General features: G+C 50.8%; 2 protein-coding genes across 7 annotated transcripts in view; one reads left to right on the top strand and one right to left on the bottom strand.

Moving 5' to 3' along the window:
• Window positions 1-5968: 5968 nt before the first annotated feature.
• MACROH2A1 (macroH2A.1 histone) overlaps window positions 5969-24684 on the bottom strand; it is a 74555-nt gene continuing 55839 nt past the window's right edge. For 4 of the 6 annotated variants that reach the window (XM_082725749.1, XM_082725751.1, XM_082725750.1 and 1 more), the window contains exons 6-9: window positions 23810-23909; window positions 17530-17619; window positions 15315-15489; window positions 5969-6731 (exon numbers count right to left, since the gene is read on the bottom strand). In XM_082725749.1, coding sequence (XP_082581875.1) covers window positions 6566-6731; window positions 15315-15489; window positions 17530-17619; window positions 23810-23909 — 531 coding nt within the window. In that variant the 3' untranslated portion in view covers window positions 5969-6565. Of the gene's footprint in view, window positions 6732-15314; window positions 15490-17529; window positions 17620-22005; window positions 22097-23809; window positions 23910-24684 lie in introns of all 6 variants that reach the window. The other 2 variants (XM_082725754.1, XM_082725753.1) reach the window with 1 other exon arrangement.
• Window positions 6738-15306, top strand: LOC309862167 (uncharacterized protein). The gene is made up of 3 exons (XM_082725810.1): window positions 6738-7724; window positions 9870-9936; window positions 15185-15306. Exons 1-3 carry the CDS (start codon window positions 7533-7535, stop codon window positions 15250-15252), a joined length of 327 nt encoding a protein of 108 aa, XP_082581936.1. The 5' UTR covers window positions 6738-7532; the 3' UTR covers window positions 15253-15306.

Raw genomic sequence — 24684 nt, 5'->3', positions numbered from 1 at the left:
TGCTTTCAGGGGGATCCCTCCAGGGCCGCACCAAGGCCAGCTCCCAAGATAACGTTGGACGGTGGCGCCAGGCCTGGAAAATTAAACATCGCGGTTGCTAGTGAAGGAAGCAGTCACGCCAGCCCCCAGCCACTGCGGCCTCTGATGGGGGGGAGCCGGCCTGGCCAGGGGCACTGATAACACAGCCCGAGTGCCAAGTGAGGAAACTGCCTGAGGACTACCTGCCCCCGGCCCCGACCGGCCCAGGCGGGTCTTCCAGCCTCAAGCCCCAGGACTGGACTGGGATTGGCGAGACTGCAGGACAGACCCAAATGACTGTGCATCTCTTGTTTTTCAGTCTTCGCTTCCCGCCTTTACTCTGCCAGGGCAGACTGTGGCTGTGACCAAAGGTAGCCGGCTGACCCCTCAACAGGAAGGAGGAATTCTGCCAGATGGACAGAGGCACAGACAGAAAGCCCCACATGCCAGGGATAGGGACGGGGAGCAGAGGCTGCATGTGGGGTTCAGGTCTGGGCTTCTCAATCCCCAGCAGACCCCATGGCTCCCCTAGCTGGGCCTGTAGACCTATGTGCCATCTGGCTACTTACCACCCCTCCCCTCGCTCCCTTGGCCTAGGAGACCGTGGCCCATCCTAGGAAACCCTGGTGTCTAGGTCATCTGCTGCACAGAACCTTCCCTGCACACTGGGCCAGTGAGCACGACTCCCTCCTGAGTCCCTGCCTGTCCGGCAAGCATGGCTCCGGGTCTCCCACTCTGCTGGACAGAGGCACTGTCTAATCTGCCTTTGCAAGAGGCCTCAATTTGAGGGCTCTTTTATAGTATGTACCCAGCAAATCTCGCTGGCCCCTAGATGCTTTAATTACGTATTTCTCTTCATCTGTTCTCAAACACGTCTGTTTATGCTGCCAGGGCTGGCCACAAAGGACCTGTCAGTGTATAGGCAAGAAGGCCTGCCTAACCCGGGTGAAACTTCATGGTGCATATCAAAGGAAAGGCCACCTTTGGGGGTTCAGATAACATAGAGTGGGGAGAGCTTTGTAAAGTCTGACAGCCGGGTTCGAATTCCAGCTCCAGCCCTGAGGGTTGTGTGGCTTTGGGGGAATATGCCTCGCCTGGAGAGAGGTGTGTTGTATTTCTCTCATCTATAAAATAGGGATAGTGTTACACTGTTGCGGGGTTGCGGTGGGAAGTAGCAGGTATGGGTGTAGAGGACCGGTGTGTGCCTGGGGTACACACACAGGAGTTATCATTTTGGGTCCCCTGGGTCCCAGTGGGAGCCATGGAGCTGTGTGAGATCTCAGATGCGGGAGGTTGAGGGAAATGTCTGGGTTAGACAGGGCAGAGCTCAGCTGCCGAGGGCTGGGACTGCTCCTCAGGAACAAAGTGGGGGGTGTTGTCTGGCTGGTGCCGCCACCAGATCGCAGGGCTGTGTGGCCCCCAGGTTGCAGAATAATTTCATTTTTGGTAAATTTCATAACTGCCAACCAGTCTTGTGAATAGAGGCGCATGCACACTTCGAGTTTCCCTCCCAGTCACACCAACCTCTTTTTAAAGTAATGAGCTGTTTTCTTTTTTCCCTGTAAACATGAGGCTGACATCAGAGAACAATTTTTGATCCTGGTTTTAAAAGCTAACTGGGTGGTTTGGGCATGATGGGAATCCCAGGCAGTTGGCTGGCCTCTTTCCTCCGTTTCACTGAAAAGAATTTCTTCAATGAGAAATGCATCTCAGGGGCGAGATGCACTTTGGATTAGTGAAAGTTTAGAAACATTTAGGTGATTATGGTAAATAATTCACGCAAATCCTGACAAATGCAACCTACTCTTTTGTGCATGTAGAAGGGCGAGCAGAAACCAGCCCCCTTCCTCTATTTGCTTCCCAGTCCTTTTAGCGCCATCTAGTGGAGGATCCCCGCTAAACACAGGATTGGCTTCTGTGGTCCGTCCTTCAAAGTTGAGGAAATGCAGTTCATATCTAGAAGATTTTTAACCCTGAGTTTGTTCTGTGTTTCAGTCTCTGAGTTAGAAATACCACCCAAACTGCCAAGGAAATGTAGAAAAAGAAAAACAAAGCTGGGAGCATTACGTTGCCTGATTTCAAGCTCTATTACAAGGCCGTGATCACCAAGACAGCATGGTACTGGCACAAAAACAGACACATAGATCAATGGAACAGAGTAGAGAGCCCAGATATGGCCCCTCAACTCTGTGGTAAACTAACCTTCGACAAAGCATGAAAGAATGTCCAATGGGGGAAAAAAAAATCTCTTCAATATATGGTGCTTGGAAAATTGGACAGCTATATACAGAAGAATGAAATTCAACCATTCTCTTACACCATACACAAAGATAAACCCTAAATGGATGCAAGACCTCAGTGTGAGACAGGAATCCATCAATGTCCTACAGAATATTGGCAGTAACCTCTTTAACATCGGCCACAGCAACTTTTTTCAAGACATGTCTCCAAAAGCAAGTGAAACAAAATCAAAATGAATTTTTGGGACTTTTGCACAGCAAAAGGAGACAGTCAATAAAACAAAGAGGCAACCCACAGAATGGGAGAAGATACTCACAAATGACCCTATGGATAAAGGGCTGGTATCTAAGATCCATAAAGAACTCCTCAAACTCAACACTCAAAAAACAAATAATCCAGTCAAAGAAGGGGCAGAAGACATGAGCAGATACTTCTCCAAAGACACACGAATGGCTAACAGACAATGAAAAATGTTCAACATCACTAGCCATCAGAGCAATTCAAATCAAAACCACACTGAGATACCACCTTACAGCAGTTAGAATGGCCGAAATTGACAGGGCAGGAAATGGCAGGTGTTGGAGAGGATGTAGAGAAAGAGAAACCCTCTTACACTGTTGGTGGGAATGCAAGCTAGTGTAGCCCCTCTGGAAGACAGCACGGAGGTTCCTCAGGAAGTTAAAAATAGAGCTACCCTACGACCTGGCAATTGCACTACTGGGTATTTACCCTGAAGGTACAGATGTAGTAAAAAGAAGGGGCATGTGCACCCCAATATTCATAGCAACAATGTCCGTAATAGTCAAACTGTAGAAGGAGCTGAGATGCCCTTCAACAGATGAATGGATAAAGGAGATGTGGTCCATATATACAATGGAGTATTATGCCTCCCAAGGATGAATACCCAACTTTTTTATCAACATGGACAGGACTGGAGAACCTTATGCTGAGTGAAATAAATCAAGCAGAGAGAGTCGATTATCATATGGTTTCACTTACCTGTGGAACATACAGAATAGCATGGAGGTTATTAGGAGAAGGAGGGAAAAAATGAAGGAGGGGAAATCAGAGAGGGAGAGGAACCATGAGAGACTCTGGACTCCGGGAATCCAACTGAGGGTTTGGGGGAGGGGGTATTAGGGAGGGTGCATATTGTGTGGAGCACTGGGTGTTGTCTGCAAACAATGTATCACAAAACACGACATCAAAAACTGAGGTACTGTATGGTGACTAACATAACATAATGAAGGAAGAGAAGGGGGAGGGAGGAAGCAAGAAAAAGGAAAGAAAGAGAGAAAGGGAGGAAGGAGAGAAAGAAAGGAAGAAAGGGAGAAAGAAAAAAGAGGAGAAAAGAAATGAAATACCATCAGAGCAACCTGGATTCTCTCTAGTTGCTGATTATTACAGTGAGTCCTAGATGGCAGTGGTCGGCATCTTTGCATTTGAATCTGGTCGTGCCTTACAAGCAGTGTGATCATTGGCAGGTTCCGTAACTCCTCCCAGCCTCAGTGTTCTTAGCTGCAAAATGGCTCTGATAACAGACACTGCCCACAGAACTATCCCTAGGACAGAAAGGAATGATGCCCACATGGGCCTCAAGACGGCGCATGGCACATGGTGAAGGACCGCTCTTTCCAGCTCCCATTAGCCCTGCTTATTTCTCATGCCTCTGCGCACCGCGGGCTCTCCCTGCAGCAGTGACGCTCTTGGGTGAATGGCTGCAGTCAGGCTTGTCCACGCATTCTCATCAAGAAGTGGGAAATCGAGACTCGGTAGAGATCTTGGGGAAGAAAGGTAAAGGTTTTTTTTTTTTTTTAAGATTATTTATTTATTTATTTGAGAGAGAGACAGTGAGAGAGAGCATGAGCGAGGAGAAGGTCAGAGAGAGAAGCAGACTCCCCGTGGAGCTGGGAGCCCGATGCGGGACTCGATCCCGGGACTCCAGGATCATGACCTGAGCCGAAGGCAGTCGTCCAACCAACTGAGCCACCCAGGCGTCCCTCTTCTTCTTCTTTTTTTTTTTAAAGATTTTATTTATTTATTTGACAGAGAGAAATCACAAGTAGACGGAGAGGCAGGCAGAGAGAGAGAGAGGGAAGCAGGCTCCCCGCTGAGCAGAGAGCCCGATGCGGGACTCGATCCCGGGACTCCAGGATCATGACCTGAGCCGAAGGCAGTCGTCCAACCAACTGAGCCACCCAGGAGTCCCGAGGTAAAGGTTTTAATAACACCTTACTTTTAGGAGAAACTTGGGAAAAAATCATCTTTCAGGTTTTCATTAGCGGTAGTGTCTTTTCACTGAAAAGCGTGGTTCTGTGATGGCTCAGAAAGTCTATTTTGATTTCATTAGGCACAGTTTGGAAAGGAAAAATGGTCCTTTACCTCCGTCCATTATATGCGGTGTGCTGCATATTTTCTCTTGGTTAAAGTCTGTTTTAGAAGCAGGCACGTCTTTTTAAAGAGAAACAGTCTTCTGCATTGTAGGCAAATTTAGATAAAGGCAAACGTACCTTTAGAAGGAAATAGTGTCTGTGTTTTACTGACCGAATTTAGGTAAAGTGTAGCTACTTTGGTCCAGTTGGGATCTAACTACAGCTGACCCTTGAACAAGATGGGCTTGAAGTGTGTGGGTCCAACTTAGGCAAAAATTTTTTTTTTTTTTATAAATGCAGTACAGTACTATAAATGTGGTTTCTCTTCCCTATTTTTTTTTTAAGAATTTATTTATTTATTTGACAGACAGAGATCACAGGTAGGCAGAGAGAGAGGAGGAAGCAGGCTCCCTGCTGAGCATAGAGCCCAATGCGGGGCTCGATCCCAGGACCCTGGGATCATGACCTGAGCCGAAGGCAGAGGCTTTAACCCACTGAGCCACCCAGGCGCCCCCCCCTATTTTTCTAGTAACATTTTTTTCTCCTGCTTTCTGTATTGTAGCAATACAGTAGATACTACATATACAGTATACGCTCATTGGCTCTGTTATCAGCAAGGCTTCTAGTCGACGGGAGGCTACTGGTAGGTAAGTCTGGGGGAACTCATAAATATGTGGATTTTTGACTGTATGGGGGTTGGCGTCCCTCACCCCCATGTTGTTCAAGGATCAGCTGTCACCTGTATCACTAAACGATAACCCATGACCTCGAGAAAGCGTTACAAGGTGGCAGCACATCTTGGGGACCTTGGTGGTGGCACCTTTCCCTTAGAAGGTCCTCAACAGCAGGTCCAACACAGCCCCAGCAGAAGGCTTGAGGCTTCGGCAGCTCTATTTGGCAAGTAGCCCAGGGACACTGGGCCCATCCATGAGCTGGGGAGACCATCCATGGGGGGCGGGGGGCGGGGGGGCAGATGGCAGGAGAAAGCCGGGCTTAGAGTTTAAAGACCTGACTCGAACACTAGTGCCATTGCTGTCCGCATGGCGTTCAGTATATCTGTTTCCTTATCCATGAACTGGGGACAATACCCCTCCCCAGGTATCACAAGGCTGGAAGGAGAGACTTCACAGGAGCTCCCCCTCCAGCCATCGGGGACTGAAGATGCCCGTGTCTGGGCAGTAGTGGCCTGTGGTGCTTCGGTGGAGGCAGGGGGAGGGGGGAGAATTAGAGAGGTGGGAGGGGGTGAGCAGCTGCCTCACGCTAGCCCCCCATCCTGTGATGAGAGGAGCCCACCTAGGGCTCAGGGGCACAGTAACTTGAAACAAGCCAGTCAAAACAGCAGTTTAACATTTTACTAAATCAATTCACACAAATTCCAAATTGCAAATATAATTAAGGACAACAGATTCTGTTCTGCCTTTTAAATCTTTCATTTTCAAATCCATCATTAAGACAAAAAGTAAACAAAAATTAAGTCGGCTGCAAATTCATGATTTTTCTTCTTGAGGAAAAAAAAAAAAGAACATTATTGTAAAAAGAACGCCACTGGGTGTACAATAAAGCACCACGACACACGGTTACAAAACAGGCTTCCTGGATTCGGCCACAGATAGAAGACACTGCTCTCCCCGCTGCTCTGCGTCAAGCAGGATTTCATTAAAATAAAACTATAAAATCTCCTAGGTTACACTAAAGTCAGACACGGTCTGGAACACAGTGCTTAACAACAGTAATGCCAACTATCAGTGCTAACGTAAAAACATTTTAGAAGGTCAAAAACAATTAAACTGGAAACCAAAACCTTATTTTCCCTAGATGAGCAAAATTGGAAATTAAAGGGTCCCGCCTCCCAACAGGAGTGATGGGGAGTTTTCGTTCTTTCTTTCAGATCGGAGGCAGGGGCACGGCGCGGGCTGGCTCTGTTGCTCCTCAGCCTAGTTGGCGTCCAGCTTGGCCATTTCCTGTACGTAGATGCCTATACTCTCGCTGTCAAAAAGCACGAAATACACCGTCTTGATGGAAGAGGACATTGTTGATACGAAGTAGCTGGAGATGGCCTTCAGGATCAGCTGAGCTGCTGTCTGCTTTGGAAAACCATTCCTGCAGGAGAGAAAAGCGCTCAGCAACCAGAGAGATGATGACTGCCATGGCCCTGCCTCATGCTCCCTCCCTCCCAGAGGCCCCCGAGGCCGAGGCCATGTGCCCTGCTTTGCCTCCTGTTGCCTTAATGCCCCTGGCAGAGACAGAGGGCTGTGGGATCCTGTGGCTGCTCGTACACAGGCCTGAGAAAGGCCCGTGCCTGCCACACCCCGGAACGACAAGTGTGCAGAGAACTGTGACCTTCAGGAGGATGTCCCATGTGCCCTCAGAAGGGACACACCAGGCTTTCTGAGAGCAACCAGCTGATGGGCAGGATCTGCGTGTGAGGCATTAAGTCTCCCAAGGGTAGGTCGAGCTCCTGTTTCTCCTCGCAGCATCACCGTGACTAGCATGGGGCCTGGCGCATAGCTGTGGGTCACAGTCCGTGGGACAGTGGGACGCTGGAGCTTCTCCGGGGTGGGTGTGTGTGTGTGGGGGGGGAATGTTCTTCATGCCCACAGGCAGAAGGACTCCATCCCTCACATGGGCCTGAGACCTCACAGTGCCAGGGCTACTGGCCCGGAATGCCTCCCAGGACACACCAGCTCATACCACCCAGAGGCCAAGGCCCAGGGGAGCTGCGGGTGCAGGGAACAACTCCTGGCCCAGGGAACAACTCCTGGCCCAGGAGGCCTCTGCATCTTGAGGGGCAGCATCCGAGTCTCCTAGCCAAATGGCTGTGAATTCACACCTATTTCCGCTTGTGACGAATGCCCAGTGGCAACTGCAGGGATAGGTGTGCAGAATTCTCAAGAATTGCAAATGGGGTCTAAAAAGACTGACACCACTTGCTCCAAGAGTGCCTTAGGCTGTTTCTGGTCAACTCTGCAGGCACAGGACCCAGGTGACCCGGGACAGCAGCAGGAACGGAGCAGCTTGCCGAGTCTGGTGGAAATCATGCAGGCTTTGGAGCCGGGGGCCCTGGGCCCAGATCCTCAGCAAAGAGTACTTGGGGTGAGTCTGGGGCCCATTTTCATGGGATTTCTTTGCTTTAGCAGGTCTACAACCTTCAAACGCCCCTGAGCGTGGGCACTGTTGGTAGCCTGAGTGCTGGGCCGGCCTGCCAGCTCTGGCTGCACTTCTTCAGATGGGGAACCTGCTGCCAGGTAAGAAGTTCTCTATTGCATAAGGTATGGGATCTCTTGTAGTGCTCTGAGCCTTCCTCACTCAGTGTCTGGGAGTTCTGAACCACCTTAGGACCCCGAGCAGCTCAGAGCTACTGGTGAAAATCACTCTGGTGACCCACTTTGCATCAAACAGGGCTTTGCCCAGCTTTGAAGATGAATCCCCAGTAACTTCTAGATGCTTCACAATGAAGCTTGTTCTTAGCAGAGAAGGGCTGTCACCCAGGGCACGTTCCCAGCCTGTGCAGAGTAGCCTTTCGTGGTAGTGGGGTGTGAGCAATCCCTCACAGCAGGGCCCCCCTTCCTCAGCCCCACAACGCGCCCACAGGAGAGCCTGCACACGCCATCCTGCCCGCGAGGCTGAGGGAAGAGCGGCACAGGCGTGCCAGCCAGGGTGGTGCCGTCAGGCCCAGGTTGCTCTGGAGCTGACCCCGGTGTTTGGTCTACCAGCACAGGAGGAAGGGCGACCAGCAAGTGGGCGGGGATGGAAGGTGGTGGAGACCATGCGGAATGAAGGGTTTTGCTGGGAGTGGGGACAACTGGGACCCCCACGGCAGGTCATTCCCCTGCCACCCGTCATCCCCTCTCAGATCTGCAGACTCATCTGGGGAGGGAGCTGTTCTCGCACCTGACAGGCCCTGACAGTTGAGTTTTTGCAGCATAGGTTGTCCCCAACAAGGCACATGTTGGCAAGTGCTTGAGGACCTAAACTTAAGCTTCCGTTTGAGGGAGGGGGTGCTGGGGGCAGGTGTCTGCAGTGAGGACATTCCCAGGGTCCTGTGTTGACATGAGTGTTGGGGCAAGTCCACCTTGCACCTGCTGGGGGTGCATGACTGCTTACGGGCTGCCCTTCACCTGGTCCTGCCGGCTTTTGTGCAGATACAGGGTCATGGGGTCACTGGAATAAGGGGTTACCCTTCTGAGTATCTCCCAAAGAGCAAATATTTATTTTCCTGTTGTAAATTCAGCTGCTGCCCAAAGGAGATGCCAAATGACAGCCCCTCCGTTCATCCCTGGTGAGAAAAGCCCGAGGCAGTGGCAGCCTGCGGCCGGTTCTGCAGGAGTGGGGAGCTCGAGGAAGCTGCGGCAGCAGCACAGGGAGGAGCCGGGCTCCAGCCAGGGGAACGCTGAGGGCTGCTGGACCATGCAGAGCTTCGTGTGTGGACATGGCTGGTGGGGGTGAACAGGGCCATGAGGAGTTGATCTCAGCCCTGGAAGTCCGGCTCCCCACAGCGAGGGCTCCCTTCTGTCTGTCTCTGCATCACAGCCGCAGGGGATGCTGGGCTCCAGTGAGGATCTGTAGAATGTCCCTGCAGTCTGCTGAGGGGCTGGATGGCTGCAGCCGCCCTCCTCTCGTGCTGGCCCAGCCTGCTGGCCCCTGGCCCGGGGGCACAGTTCTGTCGGCTGCCCTCACCCACACTGTGGGTGCTGTGTCTGAGCTGGGTGACAGATGGGGCCGTGCAGATACTCTGGCTCCTCGGCTCTTGCTGACCAAAAGCACGTCTGTCACTCCTGCCAGACTCCCGCCCTTTCCCCTTTCAGACACAGGCCTTCTCCTCTAGCTTTCCATCCCCTTCCTCTCTAGACTCCTGAGAAGGGCTGTGTGACGGTCAGTGAGGGAACATTCTTTTTCGTCCCCCCTGTATCAACCGTTCTCCGTTTTTGCTGGTCTCAGCATCGCAATGGGCTTGTCCACACGCAGGGTGCTGGGCTCCCCCTGGCGAGTTCGACTCAGCAGGTCCAGGGAACGCGTTCTCCTCCTGTAGCCTGCATAGGTGTTTTAATCTGAGCTCACATGGTGGGCCCCATGGTGAAGATCCTCTAAGTGGGGGAGAAGGGGGGGTCCAAGTTGTCAGGCCTGGGCAGCTAACAGAACAGGGACTGCTGTCCACTCTGAAGCTCACTGCTGGGTACGGGGGAATCGCAGTTGTTTCCAGAAACACCTCCCATTGACAAGCCTGTCTCTCTGTCGCAGGCAGCCACAGCCTCTAGAAGGACGCTAGCCACAGGACTGCTGCTGCTCCAGACTGCACAGGGCACTGGTAAGAGCTTTCCTTATGTTCTCATAAGGTGGTGAGAACATAAGGACTTTATGCGCGGTGGCTTTGCAGAGCCACAGTTCAAAGTATTTGTGGCAAAACAGAATGTCAAAGTGGGTGCTCCCACAGGACCGCAATAGGTGCCAGATCCTGTGCCCACACGTTGGGGGCAGCTATGGCACATGCAGTGGCCCCCCACTCTTCTGGGCCGAGCAGCTGCCCAGGGTGTGAGTCCAGGCCCTGCCCCCGGAGCTCGCTGCCCATCCAGGGCAGTGGGCTGGGGCATCCATGCACCTGCTGGCCCAGGAGTCTGGGAGTGGTAAGCAAGAACCATGCAGGAGGTCCTCTTTCACTCCCTGTATCTAACCAGCGGGAAGTCTTGCAGGGGCTTCAGGAAGGCTCATGGTATGGGAAGCTGCCTTCCCCCCAGGCCCCGCAACAGTGCTGGTCTCTGTACCTTCCTGGGCTGATGGGGCAGCCTTAGGCCCTCAGAAAGCTGCTGGCAGGTCTGCGATGCCTAGTCATTCTAGAGAGAGGAGGGGCCGCTGGCACGCACAGTGTGGCAGGGGCCAGCTTCAGGAGACCAACAGCCTGTGGGGTCTTGTTTCTCTCCTGGCTTCCTGGCTGCTTGTGTTCCCTACTGGTTGTTTTTCTGTAATAGCCCTCCCAGCCTGGCCAAACCTTTGGCCTCCTCCCCAGCTCTGGCCTGTTGCCCCTGTTGACAGTCACTTTATCTGTCTTCTGGAAAAGACCAGAGACCATCCCCCTCACCCCAAGATACAGCAGAACAAGAGGGGGTTGGGGCTTCTGTTCTGGTGTCAGATTGGGGTGTGAATCCCAGCTGCCCTGGGGCATTAACCTCTCCAAGCATTGTGGGTACTTGGGTGCCAGCTGGTGATGCCCGGGGTGCTGCTGCTCCCCACAGGCAGCTGTAGCCTCCGGGCACCACTCGAGCCCTATGGGGCCTGTTAGGGGCTGTGAGTCCAGCAAGGTCCTTAAGTTACTCTGCAGCCAGTGCTTTCGACCTGGAGCAGACTAAGGAGACGGCTGAGCTTCCCCTGAAGTCATTCCGATTGTCTCGGACAGCCCTTCCCAGGGTCCTGGGCATCAGCTTCCCTAGACTGGGGCAAGTGGACCACAGGGGCTGCTGTGATCTGGCACCCTTTGGGCTAGCCTGGTCAGGGATGGAGGGGGCTCCGTACTGGTTGTCTTTCCATCCCACCTGGATGGCAGGGGTTCTGGGCTCACCACGGCCACATCAGAGAAGAGGGTTTATTTCTCCAGCACTGCTGAGCCCCCACCTTTGATGGGGGATCGCCAAGCATCCCTGTTATTGGGAAGCTCCCTTGTGGGGCTGGCAGGTATACAGGAGGGATTCTAGGCCAGGAGCAGTGTTGAGCAGGTTGATCAGGGACGCTGGAGACTCTTGTGCAGAGAGGCTGTGTCCTGGGAGATGGAAAAGTCCAGGCCAACTTTCTGGAGGAGACCGTCTGGGAGCTTGCCTTGGAAGGCAGGGTAGGATCAAAGGTGGATTCTAGATGGATTCTGTGCTGGACCAGTCCACCCGTCTATCTTGGCAGTCTAGAAGAGGGTAGGGCTGGATGGCACGGAAGGTTTGGTGATGCTGGGAAAGTGTGTGTGCCCACGTGTGGTCACTCTGCTGCCAGGATTAGGTCTCCTGTACCCTGTGCTACTGGGTCTTTCTAGGCATGGAGATGGGCCAGGGAGCACAGCCAGCCCGCTGTGGCCTGTTACTTCTCTCTCTCCAGGGTATTTTTGCTTGAGGCTACTAAGTAGTTCTCCCCATTTGGTTTGGTTCTGTCCTATTTATCTTCTAAGGTTGGTGGTTCCCAGGTGGAAGGAGACTGATGTGTAGGCCCAGGCAGGTCAGGGAATTCCAAAGTGGGGTTTCCAAAGTTCCCTAAAATCCAATCCTGTAGAGAGTGCTCAAGCAGTGGGACAATCATCTGCTGACCAACTGGAACAGAAGGAAGGGGTTCCATGTGCCTCATTTCAGCAGCACTGATGCAAAGGACTTCCCCTCAAATTCTGGCTCTACCCAGTCTAAGCTGTGGCACCTCAGGTACGTGTGTTAACCCCTCTCAGCTTCTGTTTTTTTCATTTGGTTTTGTTTGTATGGACTTAATGCCAGTGCTCACCGGGTTGGGTTGTGGGGAGATAATGTAGATCAGGAGTTTTGCACAGGGCCTGGGACTCAAGCAATGCCCATAAGTGGGAGCTTGAGAAAAACAAACTGGTGGTTCTTTTAAGCTCATAAACCTAAGCAGAGTTTAATCAAGGCCCCAAAGTATCTGTTCTCTTTATACTATGCCCCCCAGAGATGGGTCACCCTCAAATGTCCAACAGAGTTGGGGTATCCATAAATACTGTGACCGCAGTGCCCAGGGACCAGATGTCCAGAGGCCAGAGGTGGTGACCCTGAGGCCAGCCATGGCCTCCAGTGGGCTCAACTGCTTGGCAGTGGGGCCAGCGGGCTGAGGGTGGGCATTCACGGCTTCAGTCATCCTGCGCAGGCTGAGAGAAAGGGCTCCTGCTGCTCTTTACCAATGTATTTACATTTCTATACTGTGGGGGTTTTTTAATGTGTCTTTCTTTTTTTAATTTTTTAAATTTATTTTCAGCGTAACAGTATTGTTTTTGCACCACACCCAGTGCTCCATGCATTCTGTGCCCTCTCCAATACCCACCACCTGGTTCCCCCAACCTCCCACCCCCCGCCTCTTGAAACCCCTCAGATTATTTTTCAGAGTCCATAGTCTCTCATGGTTCACCTCCCCTTCCAATTTCCCTCAACTCCCTTCTCCTCTCTAACTCCCCATGTCCTCCATGCTATTTGTTATGCTCCATAAATAAGTGAAACCATATGATAATTGACTCTCTCTGCTTGACTTATTTCACTCAGCATAATCTCTTCCAGTCCCATCCATGTTGCTACAAAAGTTGGGTATTCATCCTTTCTGATGGAGGCATAATACTCCATAGTGTATATGGACCACATCTTCCTTATCTATTCGTCTGTTGAAGGGCATCTTGGTTCTTTCCACAGTTTGGCAACCATGGCCATTGCTGCTATAAACATTGGGGTACAGATGGCCCTTCTTTTCACTACATCTGTATCTTTGGAATAAATACCCAGTAGTATAATTGCAGGGTCATAGGGAAGCTCTATTTTTAATTTCTTGAGGAATCTCCACACTGTTCTCCAAAGTGGCTGCACCAACTTGCATTCCCACCAACAGTGGAAGAGGGTTCCCCTTTCTCCATATCCCCTCCAACACATGTTGTTTCCTGTCTTACTAATTTTGGCCATTCTAACTGGTATAAGGTGGTATCTCAGTGTGGTTTTAATTGGAATCTCCCTGATGGCTACTGAAGATGAACATTTTTTCATGTGTCTGATAGCCATTTGTATGTCTTCATTGGAGAAGTGTCTGTTCTTATCTTCTGCCCATTTTTTGATATAATTGTGTGTGTTGAGTTTGAGGAGTTCTTTATAGATCCTGGATATCAACCTTTTGTCTGTACTGTCATTTGCAAATATTTTCTCCCATTCCATGGGTTGCCTCTTTTTTTGTTGTTGTTGACTGTTTCCTTTGCTGTGCAGAAGTTTTTGATTTTGATGAAGGAGACAAAAGCGAAAATGAACTTTTGGGACTTCATCAAAATCAAAAGCTTCTGCATTTCTATACTGTTTTAATTCTGCCATGATTTTTTCTGCCAGAGACTGTGAATGCCAAAAACAAAGTGTTTTATTTCCCTTCCTGAAACCCACGATTTATGGGCCGGCTCTGGTGTAATCCCAGTCTCTGTTCAGGAAAGAGAGGGCTGCCGTCTACGCGGCTCCGTGGGGCCAGGGGCTGCACACACGTGTTCACCTTGGGCATTCTGCCCTCTTGAAAGCTTTCAATTGATTATTTTTAAAAACTTTTTACTCTGTGAAAATTATAGAGAATTATTTTAGGCTTCAATTAAAAGTTCCCAATACCCACATGAAAGAACATGAAATCACTGCCTCCAATAAAGGCTCCTATTGCTGCTTTCTTCGGAAGCACCTTTCATCAGTGGAGGTCCAAGTGCATCTGAAGCACTAATTGAGCCTCGGAGCTGTCTGTGAGGAAAGGCCGTCCCCAGAGCCCCCTCCCTGATAAGGCAGGCCAGAGAGGCTAACTCATTCAGCAAAGGTCCCACAGTGGCACAGTGCCCAAGAACAGACCATTTGTCAGAGGGAGACACAGGGGGTCCCAGTCTGAGAACACAGGAAGCCTGTCCCAGGCTAGCAAGCTCTGTCACTGGCGGTGTGGGACCCTGGTGAGGAGAGTGCCATTACAAGGCCTGCCCAAGGTGGAAACAGCAAACTGCTCTCTCTGTCCTCCTCGTGGGTTGGGAAGAGGAGTGCTCTGAAAAGAGGAGCTTCCTAGAAAAGCGAGGAAGGAGTCTGAGGAGCAATAATCAGGCTCTCCCAGCGCAGCCTGTGGGGCCCAGGGAAGTCAGCGTGGTGTCGTCACACAGTCCTGCCTTCCTGGGGCACTCGGAGGAGCTGATGGCAGACACCCAGGGAGCTGCACAGTCTGGATGGGATGCCCTAGGTGCAGCCATGGCCAAGACAGAACCCAGGGTTGGGGTCTCTGTTGGGCCCAAGATGTCCACACTTCAGTCTCTGCAGGCCCGTTTCCCTTGGCTTCGGTGCCCAATCCAGACTGTGAGCCTTCCAGGACGACCCCGTGACAGGCTCTGCAGCCTGCTGTTATATTCCCAAAGCCCTCTCCCTTCTCAGAGTGCCTCGGATGCTACTAGTGCACACAGCATCTGTCGGGGCTTGCTCAGGGCTGGGAGGTCGGCTGGGCCCAGCCCTGTTTCATGGTTACTTAAGTGCCCACTCTAGTGCACCCCTCCTGAGCTTGACAGCAAGACGGGGAGACAGAGGCAGAGTGCGCAGGTCTGGGGGAGGGGAAGGACGCTTGGGAAAAAAGGTGAGAGGCCGAGAATAGTGCAGTGGTGGGAAAGCACCCTCCGCACAAGCATCCCAGCATTCATACCTGCCCTGTCCGCCCCACTCACTCCACACCTGGGCCTCTGTCCTGCACAGTTCACTGTCTCGGCATACCCTGAGCTTGCTTCCCATGCATCTACTGTGATACTGAAAATTTTCTGCTGGCCTCAGGCTTTCTGTCTCACTGCATCTCTTCAATTGCTGTTCACCATTGCTTCACGTTCATGTTATTCCCTTCAGATCTACTTGACACATCAGGTGGCCCGAGGACAGCCTCAGCAGACCTTGCACAAGCCAGAGTTCCATGAGGATGGGCCACATATGCAAATCAGCACATCCACTAACGACATCACAAGCCAAGTGTCCTTACCTGCCACTGCCAATAGATGGGAACGCGATGGACTTGAGCTTCTTATCATCGGCCAGGGCCAAGCAGTTCTTCACTGTCTTTTCCAGAAGTTCCTCACACTTGTCTGCACCCCAGACTGGACTGTTACAGTGGATCACAAACTTGGCCGGCAGGCCATGGCCTGCGCTGACAGCAGCTGGAGAGAACGAAACAGAAACAGTGAGGTCCATCCCTCTGCAAGGCTCACAGCACCTGATGCCCAACCCAGAGCCCTCTGGAGGCTGCTCCCCAACTAGACGTTTTAGGCGAGACATTGGGCCATGGCCCACCCTTGGAAAGTTGGCGTCAGTATCCATCACCACCAGGTATTTTAGCCAAGATGACAGCGAGCTCTCTCTGTACCCTCCCAGAGACAGAGCCTGGAGCACCTCACTCAACCGAGTATGTCAGCAGCCTCAAATGTGCCTTTTGGGGTCTCCAAGCCCCAGTCAGTCAGGGGACTCATGTACAGATAATGACAACGTATGACAACGTAGCTAGATTGCCCCGGCACAGTTTAGGAAAAAAGCAATAGGAAAGCAGCTCTGGTCCATGAACCACTAAGCACCATGACAGACAGCTCTAGAGCTGCCTCTTCTCCCTCACTGACCCCCTCAATGTGGACAGAACTCAGCTCTTCTTCCACGATGCTATTTTCCAGTCCTGCAAGAGCCACTTTGTCTACCTCTCCATGTCCACACCACAGCCAGCTCTTGCCCTCAGGCTCTCCCCCTTGTCAGATCCAGAGAGCCTGGCCTCCAGTGTGTTCCCCACCCCAGCCAGGGTGGCATGTCAGCGCGGGGTCTCCCAGAGCAGGTTCTGCAACTCCCATCCCCCAAGACACACCACAGAGCCGGTAGTTCTGGGTCCACGGGTACAGTGAGTACTGCCTGCTCTGTTTCCTCACGGGAGCAAAGGGAGGCCTCCACATGCCGAGGGACAACCGTCCTCATGGCTGATACAACCTGTCACGGTAGGTTGTGACACTACTAGAGACCAGGAGAGCATGATGTGTGGGTGGAGTCTCACGGAGCAGTAGCAACAGCCCAGCAAAGTTACAGGTCTGCATCTGAGTCTTGGCTCTGCTCCCTGACTGACGGGAGAACTCTGGGAGGAAGTGCTGATCTCTGGCAATGAGAGACTGGGGTCTGTCCCTGGGAGAAGTCACAGCCACATGTCATGCGGGAAAAGACTGAAGAAAACATCCTTACAGGGATCACCTTTGGACAGTGGGGAAGGGCTGTGTTTTATACTACCTTTCTATGTTTCAAAGTGCCTTAAAACATCTTGTAAAATAGATGCTAATACCAAGAACAAAAGGAGTTATTAAAACAGACAGACATGTTGTTAGCCTTGCTAAATGTAGTGGGTTTGCCTCAGCTGTGTGTCAGGTGTACTAGCTGACCTGGGTGAGTGGTAGCACCAGGACTGCCCCTTGTCACAGCTCTACCCAAGGGTCACCCAAGGGAAGGACCTCCAGGCTGGTGCAAAGAAGGGCCAGGAAGGGACTGAGGAGAGGCCAGGAGCCCCTGGCTGGGTAGTTAATAATGCAAGCTCCTCCCTTGTCCCATATGGCATTTTGGTGGCAATTCCTAGAAGGGCTTGGAAATGCCCTGTACCCTGATGCCATCCCCCTTTGACCACCTCACGCACCAGAATCCAGGCCAGCAGCAGGAAGAAGGACCTGATTCTAGCTCTTAGCAATCCTTCTCCGTACACCAGATTCCAAGTCATTTTCTTATCCCACCTTTTCTTAGAGGTGGGACTGGCAAATGGAGAATGTCTCTTGTCTTGCCCGTCAGAAACACAGATGGCTGAATGGAAAGGACTCATTTGCATGTCTCCCTCGCACTTCTGCAGATGGCTCAGTATCACTGTCGACAAGTCTCAACTCTTAGCTTTGCCAAACTCGGCTGCTCTAATTCCTTAAAATGTGAGGTCTAGGCATCAAACATTCAAAAGCTATTTTGAGCAATAAGGAAAAAAGTGGAAGGGCACATTGTACAACCCTTAAGCTCCTCCTGACAGTTTGCATGTGCTAAGCCCAAGTCATAAAGCTGACAGGTGTCCCTGTGGCTCCGGCTCGGAGACAGGTGCCTGTGGTCATGCACTTCTCAATTCCAAGATGCCTCAGAACCCTGTTCTCCTGATGTGGCATGAACCACACCCGGATAAGTAGGGCGCTTCCCCAGCTCACCTCCAGCAACTTCCAAAGGCCCGTTCTTTTTTCGGAGCTCCAGAACTGCTTCCACAAACTCCTTGCCACCCTTCTTCTCCAGCGTGTTTCCTAGACAAGGACAGGGTGAGGTCAGACAATCATCCTTGCATCTTGGGGCACAGACAGACATTCAGCATGTCAGGTGATTACAGACTTCAAATGATCTGACCAGCTAAATCTCCATATGGCTGCAAAACACGAACTAAGCCTTGGTGAGGTTATCAAAGTGACACTTCCAAAGGACCCACCACTGGCCAATTGCCCGAGTGGTCATTGCTGTCCCACATTTTGACTTGGAGTCAATGGAGATGGGCTGGAGATGGGAGGGACGTGGGACAAGCCTGTTGCTTGCAAGCGTGCCTGTCCTACATGCTTTTCCTTGCTGTGAGAAACCAGATGGTGCTGGCTTTGGAGGCTCAGGCCTCCACTAGATTTTCCTGTCCCTGGGGAGAACCCCCAAATAGGGAGGCTATAAGGAAAGCATACCATGCTCCTATGAGGGAGCCAGGTCTGCCCTTGGCAGCAGGCCCAGAAGAAAGCATTCAGATTTGGTCACCTCTGGACCGGCATTATTACCATGCTTCATTCCTATTTTGCAGCTTTAGCTTCATATGTGAATATAAAAAAAAAAAGAAAAAAGAAAGAAAAAAGAAAAAAAAAAGAAAAGGAAAAAAAATGGCCTCAGACAGTATTTCCTTCATCACACTCATGACTCAGAATCACTTTAGGTAAAGGAAGGCAACATCAGAAGCAGAGCTTAAAGGCGAGCTTGTACCCCATGGAAGGTGACCGACTGTTCGGGGCCAGATTGCCAGGATTAAATCCAGTGGAGGTAGGCAGCCCCTCTTCTTGAGCTGGGGGTCCTGCTGAGCGTTCAGTTCCTGCTGCGAAGGCGGGTGCCCACATGAGATGGCCAGCGTCTACGTGGCCTGCAGCTTACAGGCGCACAGCATTCTGAACGAGTGACCACATCCTCCTCTCAGGTTTGGCCAGAATGGGGTCTCAGTCTTCCTTAAGCTCTGATTCGTCAGTTTTGCACATTTTAAAGTACTTTTCCTCACAAGAGGATGAAATACTCCCCTTAAGATTCACCGTTTATCTTGGAAAATTCTCAGTTGCACTTGGCACGCTGTGATACGTGTCACTCAGCACATCAGAGCACACCAGCCCAAATTCTCTTTGGATTCTTCACCCTCTCGTGACTAGGTCTGTTTATCTGAGACGGACCTGCCTCCCAGGCAGACTGGCCATGGAGGAGCGAACTAATCCCAGGAAGTATTGGGAAGGGAGAGCACGCAGCCTGGGCACCATCCCCCATCAGCACCGGGGCCAATGGCAGGCACTGACCAGCTGGCAGCAGGTCTGGGGGGTGTGAATGCATATGACCAGCAGGCTGTCACCACCCCACCCCGCCCAGAGCACTCTCAGATGTCCCAAAGAAGGGAGAGATTAGCATGTGGGATACTGGGGACGGAGCCAGCATCCCACATTAGCTAAGATGATACCCTCACACCTGTGCTGGTCTTGGAAAGCAGTCACGGACACTTTAAATGGCAGAGGAATCAGGAAGGAAAATACATCCACTCCAAAGATTTCCATCCGCTGGCTGCGGCAGCTGCTGTGCATTTCTGACCAAGACCAGCATCACGGAAGGTGGAGCAACAGGCATGAGGGAGCAGGGTCGGGCCTCACAGTCCCATCCACCCTGCAGGAAGTGCAGGCTCTGAGGATACCCCCAGGGAAGTGAGGCCCAATTAGGGGGTCACACTCAGAAGATCATGCAACAGAGAAAAAGGAATCTTTAAGTCTGAATCTGCTGGGTCCCAAACACTGCTGCCCACCGCACCTGGTCTGGCCTTCCCTGCTGACCTGTTCTCCAGCTCCAGGGAGGGAAAACAAAGCTGCTCCAAGCGGAGCTATGTTAGGTCTGCATTCTCTATCAGACATACTCTTTAGGGGAAAACTGAGAAATTTGGAAGGTAAAATAAAATCCGTACTATGTTCAAACTAACAACTCCTTTCTAAAGCATATAGTATTAAGAAAATGGGCTGATGTATTATTAAAGGTGCTTTATCTTAGGAAGAGCGTTTACTTTAAAATTTTTACTTGTAATTAAATCTGGCTTTAATTAGAAGTGAAACTTGCAAGTTAAAAATACACTCAATGCAATTCCCAAACTTAAAGATTGAAACCCTAGGTTGCAGGCATTCACCGCGGTCAGGACCGGACCCCTACACACACATAGGTATGCACATGTTCATGTAGACACACGTGTACTTTGTAACAAGAAACAGGCCCATTTCAAGTGTATTGTCAACACTCATCATGGAAGACTCTTGCTTTTTAGGCTCCACTTCAGGGTTAATCATAGTAAAGCAATTGGTTTCTTTGCCCCCAAGCATAAACATGTGTTACTCCCATGAGAACAAGAACATTATTTCATGCTCAGAAAGCAGGCATAAGTATCAGTGTTCAAAACAGCCTAAGCGAAAATTTAGGCTTGGACAAATGTCAGGCTAAGCCTGTGGTCTATTTCACTGTTAGAAAGAACTGTGATGGGTAAGAGTTAATCACGGGGCTAAGCATTCCTGCACTGGCATTCCTTCTTCCAGCAGTCTCGGGTCTCAGGAATTCACACCCAGGGAAGAAATGGAGCGACCGTGTCCTAGCTTCTGCTTTTCCCCTCTCACACATCAAAGTGGGAGCTGGTACCAATTGAGACCATGGATGAATCTGGTTTGTCATTATTTTTGGAAATGTCAAAGGTAGATGGGTTCAATACTAGTCTGGACTGGTTCACTAGAAACAGCACTGAGATGGGCTTTGGAAGACCTGGGTTCTGGCACAGTCACTTGGGGTCCTCCTCAGCCAGTAAAGCTGTCTGGACCTGGTGAGGTGCCTGCCAGCTGTGACAGTGTTCATGAGCGATGTGCCACATGACCTTGGCTGAGCTCTGGGGGCCAGGTGACGGATAGGTCACCGAGGCTAACAGTGCCTCCCCTGCCCGTCTCAGTGGGCTGAGGGCAAGTACCTCACAGGGCAAAGTATTAGCACGGTCACGATTCCAAAGACACCAGTTGTGATCACGGTTCTGGCAGGATTAGGTTCCTTGCATGTTACCCCAGAACTGGCTCCTGCCCCCATCTCAAAGCCTCCAGTTGTACCTCTGGGCATCATGAATCTTGCTGACCACACACCTTCCACATCAAAGAAAGTCCCTTTCCCTTCTCCTTGGGACTGGGGGAGATACTTTTGCAGGGGAAGCTTGCTTATTTCCATCTCTTCCCAAGTCCTGGACGGCAGGGTGAACCCAGGTTTTAGTCACTCCTGGCAGAAAAATAAGCTCTTCGCTTTACTGTTTATTTTCCTCCAAATAAGTACTTCCCTCCCATCGAGTTTTCATTTGGTTAAGAAAAGGAGTATCTTTCTCTTAAGCTGCCTGACTTAGGAGCTCTTAAACTCCTCCAACATCTTGTGAAAGTGGAGTTTATTGCCTGCAGCCTGATTTCATTTTGGCCTGGAGGCCTTGGCGAATCCCGACTTCCAGGCCAGTGTGTCTTTTCCATCCATGTTCCAGATCCAAAATGCCCAGGAGAGTAATCAGCCCAAATCACAGAGGCTAGGGCAGACCAGGAACGGCAGGCTTTGCTCGTGACGCTTAACAGAGCTGGACAGCCTCAGGCTGCTAACACTGTTTGCACTTCAGTGTCTGGGACACTCAGGAAAATCCCGGGAGCCTCAGCCTGCAGGCTGACTGCACTTTTGCCCTGTATTAGAAAGGGCACTGCTTTAGGAAGTGATGTTCAAATCTACCACCAGCATGCTGTGCTCTGCTGGGGACAAGCACAGCTAGCTACTGGCCAAATCCTAGGTGCATGTGAGGGTGAGACCAGACAGGAAGCACCCATCATAGGGCAGGCACAGACCCAGGTGCCTCTCATCGTGATCACTCTTTCATCAATAGGGAAACTGAGGCACTGAGGACTTAAGTTCCTTGCCCAGTCCTCCTAACCACGAAACGGCAAGGCTGGGATTCAAGCCCCTTCCACCTAGCTCTAACCCTGTGCCTTCCTGCCAAAACATCCAGATGCCCGGACCTCACCGAAGTAGGCTTGGCAGCCGCTCGGCCCATCCCCCTGGCAGCTGAAATCCAGGGTGAACCCAGTCTCCAACAAAGCTGCGCCTCGTGAAGCAAATGCAGAAAGGACGCTGCTGAACCAGTTTCCAAACCAGAAGTGTGCCCATCTGTCTGGGAGCTGTGGGAGGCACCCTGGCGGACAGCTAGCTGTCGATTTCTCGTGGTCACAGCCCAGGGACAGGAGACCTCGGGAAGGTCAGGACGGCTGGAAGTGTGAAATGAATGCAGCCCTGCATAGCTGTCAAAGGATCAAGCTGTCTGCGGCGGCCGACTGACCATGCACACACACACTCGGCAGCACCCGGCTAGGCATTACCTACTTCACCACCGGTGTAGAAGTCAGTGTTTGTCGGGTGAACGACAGCATCACTGTCGATCGAGGCAATGTCAGCCTGTACAACTTGCAACTATAACAGGTAAACAAATGTATATCAACTGTGTTGGACCGAGACCCACGCACAGGCACATTTACTAAGGCCCAATGGCAGGGCTGGCCTACCTGGTCGATTCCAACATATGAGCCCAAGGGGCAATCAGTCCACGAAGTGTGCGCACATGTGGATGGGGGTGAGGAAGAGGAGGAGGAGGAGGAGGAATATCAAATGTGACATGTTTAAATTAAACATTTGAATGACATGTCCAAAAAAAGAGAAACACACACATGAGATCATTTCCAAAGATTAAAAGAAAGAACAAAACAACGAATGCCCCATTTCACTTCGCAAAAGCCTCTAAAACTGGCACCCCATTGAGAAGACTACTAAAAACATGGCATCTGTTTTAAAAAAAATGTGGACTATCAGGCCAACCACAATGACAAGTTTCTCCATTTTGTCGGCAGCAACATTCAGAGCAGGGGTTTTAGTCTTAGGGCACGCATCGTTTTATCCGCCTTTGAGGGCCATCTCTTGAAAACCAAGAAAACAGTATGTGTGCATAGAAAACTGCCTTTATCTTCCCCCTCAATGGGTAAAAATATTTTTTCAGGTTTGCTGTTTATTCTAGCCAATCTTATTTTCATGTATTTTACATATAAAAACATACTTTAGGTTTGATCCCTGCCTTTTCTAGTTTATGGCCTTTTTTTTTTTCCTTAAAGAAAATATCTGCATGAAGAAAGTATATGGGTGGAAAATAAGTTTGGGCAGGGCATTCTTGAGTCCCTGTTCCCATGTTTCCAGCCCACAATTATATCTGGTTTGCGAGGATTGGGCCCAGGCTCTAGAATGAGCATCTCTGCTGGTAAGAGATGCTGCTACCTGACACAGTGGAAACTGGAAACAAGGTGGAAACAAAAGGCTTCAAAAACATACCTAGGTCAGCATCAGGCAAGAGGCTGCCTCAGTGGGCATTAGCTCATCTGCTGCGCCTGGCAAGGCTCACAGCTAGGAAGACAGGAGCCTTCACTGAGCCCCTGAGTGGACAGTTCCTCTGTGCAAACATCAAGCCACGGACTGGGACACCTGAGCAGTACCTCTTCCCTTTCCCTGAGCTGGGCAGACACCATAGCTCTGGGGCAGAGCTTTCCTCCATTGGAACTCCCTCAGAGATGTTCAATATTATCCTCTAATCAAATAATTCACGAAGTTGGCATGCAGTCATATACTGTTTTCGGTCATAGGAAACGCTGAGTAGGTGGTAAATTTTGGGGAAACCAATTTGCTGGTGGATTAAAGCCAATGATGAACCAATGCAGTTTAATTGGCTCTTCAAGTGCGTCTAAGCTTTGTCATTTCTAATTAAGGCTTAAATGGAGAAACTATCATTTTGTAGCAACCTGAGATTTTTCAGTTCTAAAAATAAAAAAAAACAAACACATTTTTTAAAAATCCCTCCCAGGTAACCAGCAGTCAGTATGATCATTATGGAAGAGAATTTAGATAGCAGTATATTGACCAACCAGGGAAAGTAGCCAATTGCACTTAATGAAACATCATCAGATCACTTCCATTTGAAATGGCTTGGTGTGAGTAAACATTTGGGGTTTACCCTCAAATGTCCATCTTGGATTTGGGAATTTGGCTTGCCCCCCTGAAGTTTGAGAAGATGAAAAGCCTAAATTCTGGGCTCCATAACTTTTCATCTGACAGCTGGCGGTGCCAAACCCCATCCCCAATTACCTAGGTCATCTTTAAGGTCAATGTCAGCATTGGTAGGATTGATTATGGCCTCCACCTCAAAGCCGGCTAAATTACTGATTTCACTGTGAATAAGGTTCAGCTGAAAAGAAAAGCATGAGGTGGGAAATAACAGGACAGCCGGGAAGTCACAGAGAAGTGAGCCTTGGGATACAGATGGAGGACAGGGAACACTCCAGCTGTCTTGGGTACAGAGGGGAATGGGGAGTCGCTGGCTAAAACGAATCCGTTTCAGACAAGACTCAAGTGCTGCTCAGGATGCTGGAAGGAAGCAAGCTAGGCTGAGGGTCCAGGACCCGCTGGGTGAGGCTCGGGGTAAAAGGGAGGCATAAGCCATGTGGACTGGTAGATCCACTTCCCCTTGAAGAAACAAAGTAACAGCAGCTATCAGGACCCAGAATCAGAGTGTTCACTGCCGGGGGTGGGAGGGCGGTATATGTGACCTCCTCTTTGAGCCCCAGGATGGTACACAAGTCCTAGCTGGTTTGGGAAAGCCCTAGGAGCTCTGCCATTCTCCTCCAAGTGGTCATGGTCTTTCAGTGTGTCTCCCTCACCCTGCCTCCTGGCCGGCCCCTGCCCTGCTCAGAGGTGGCCAAGAGCGAGATGGTCTATGGTTTAGTAACATCTAATTTTACGTGTCTATTAGTCACGTAATACCGAAGTTCTAGTAAAGGACAGGACGAGAAAGAGCTGCTCTCCTGCGAGACAGTGGCCCTTCAAGAGTTGCACTTTGCTGAGCCCCTCTGGGTCAAGTATTTCCTCTAGTTTCATGAGCACAAAACCAACTGGTTTTTTTTTTGAAAAGCCACTGAATGGGTTCCCTCCTCACAGATAGCCCATTGCTATAGGAACCCTCT

This window comes from Mustela nivalis (assembly GCF_964662115.1).
Source record: "Mustela nivalis genome assembly, chromosome: 3".
Taxonomy (NCBI): Eukaryota; Metazoa; Chordata; class Mammalia; order Carnivora; family Mustelidae; genus Mustela; species Mustela nivalis.
The sequence above is the reverse complement of the archived record's forward strand: the minus strand, read 5'-3'. Positions and strand labels throughout refer to the sequence as shown.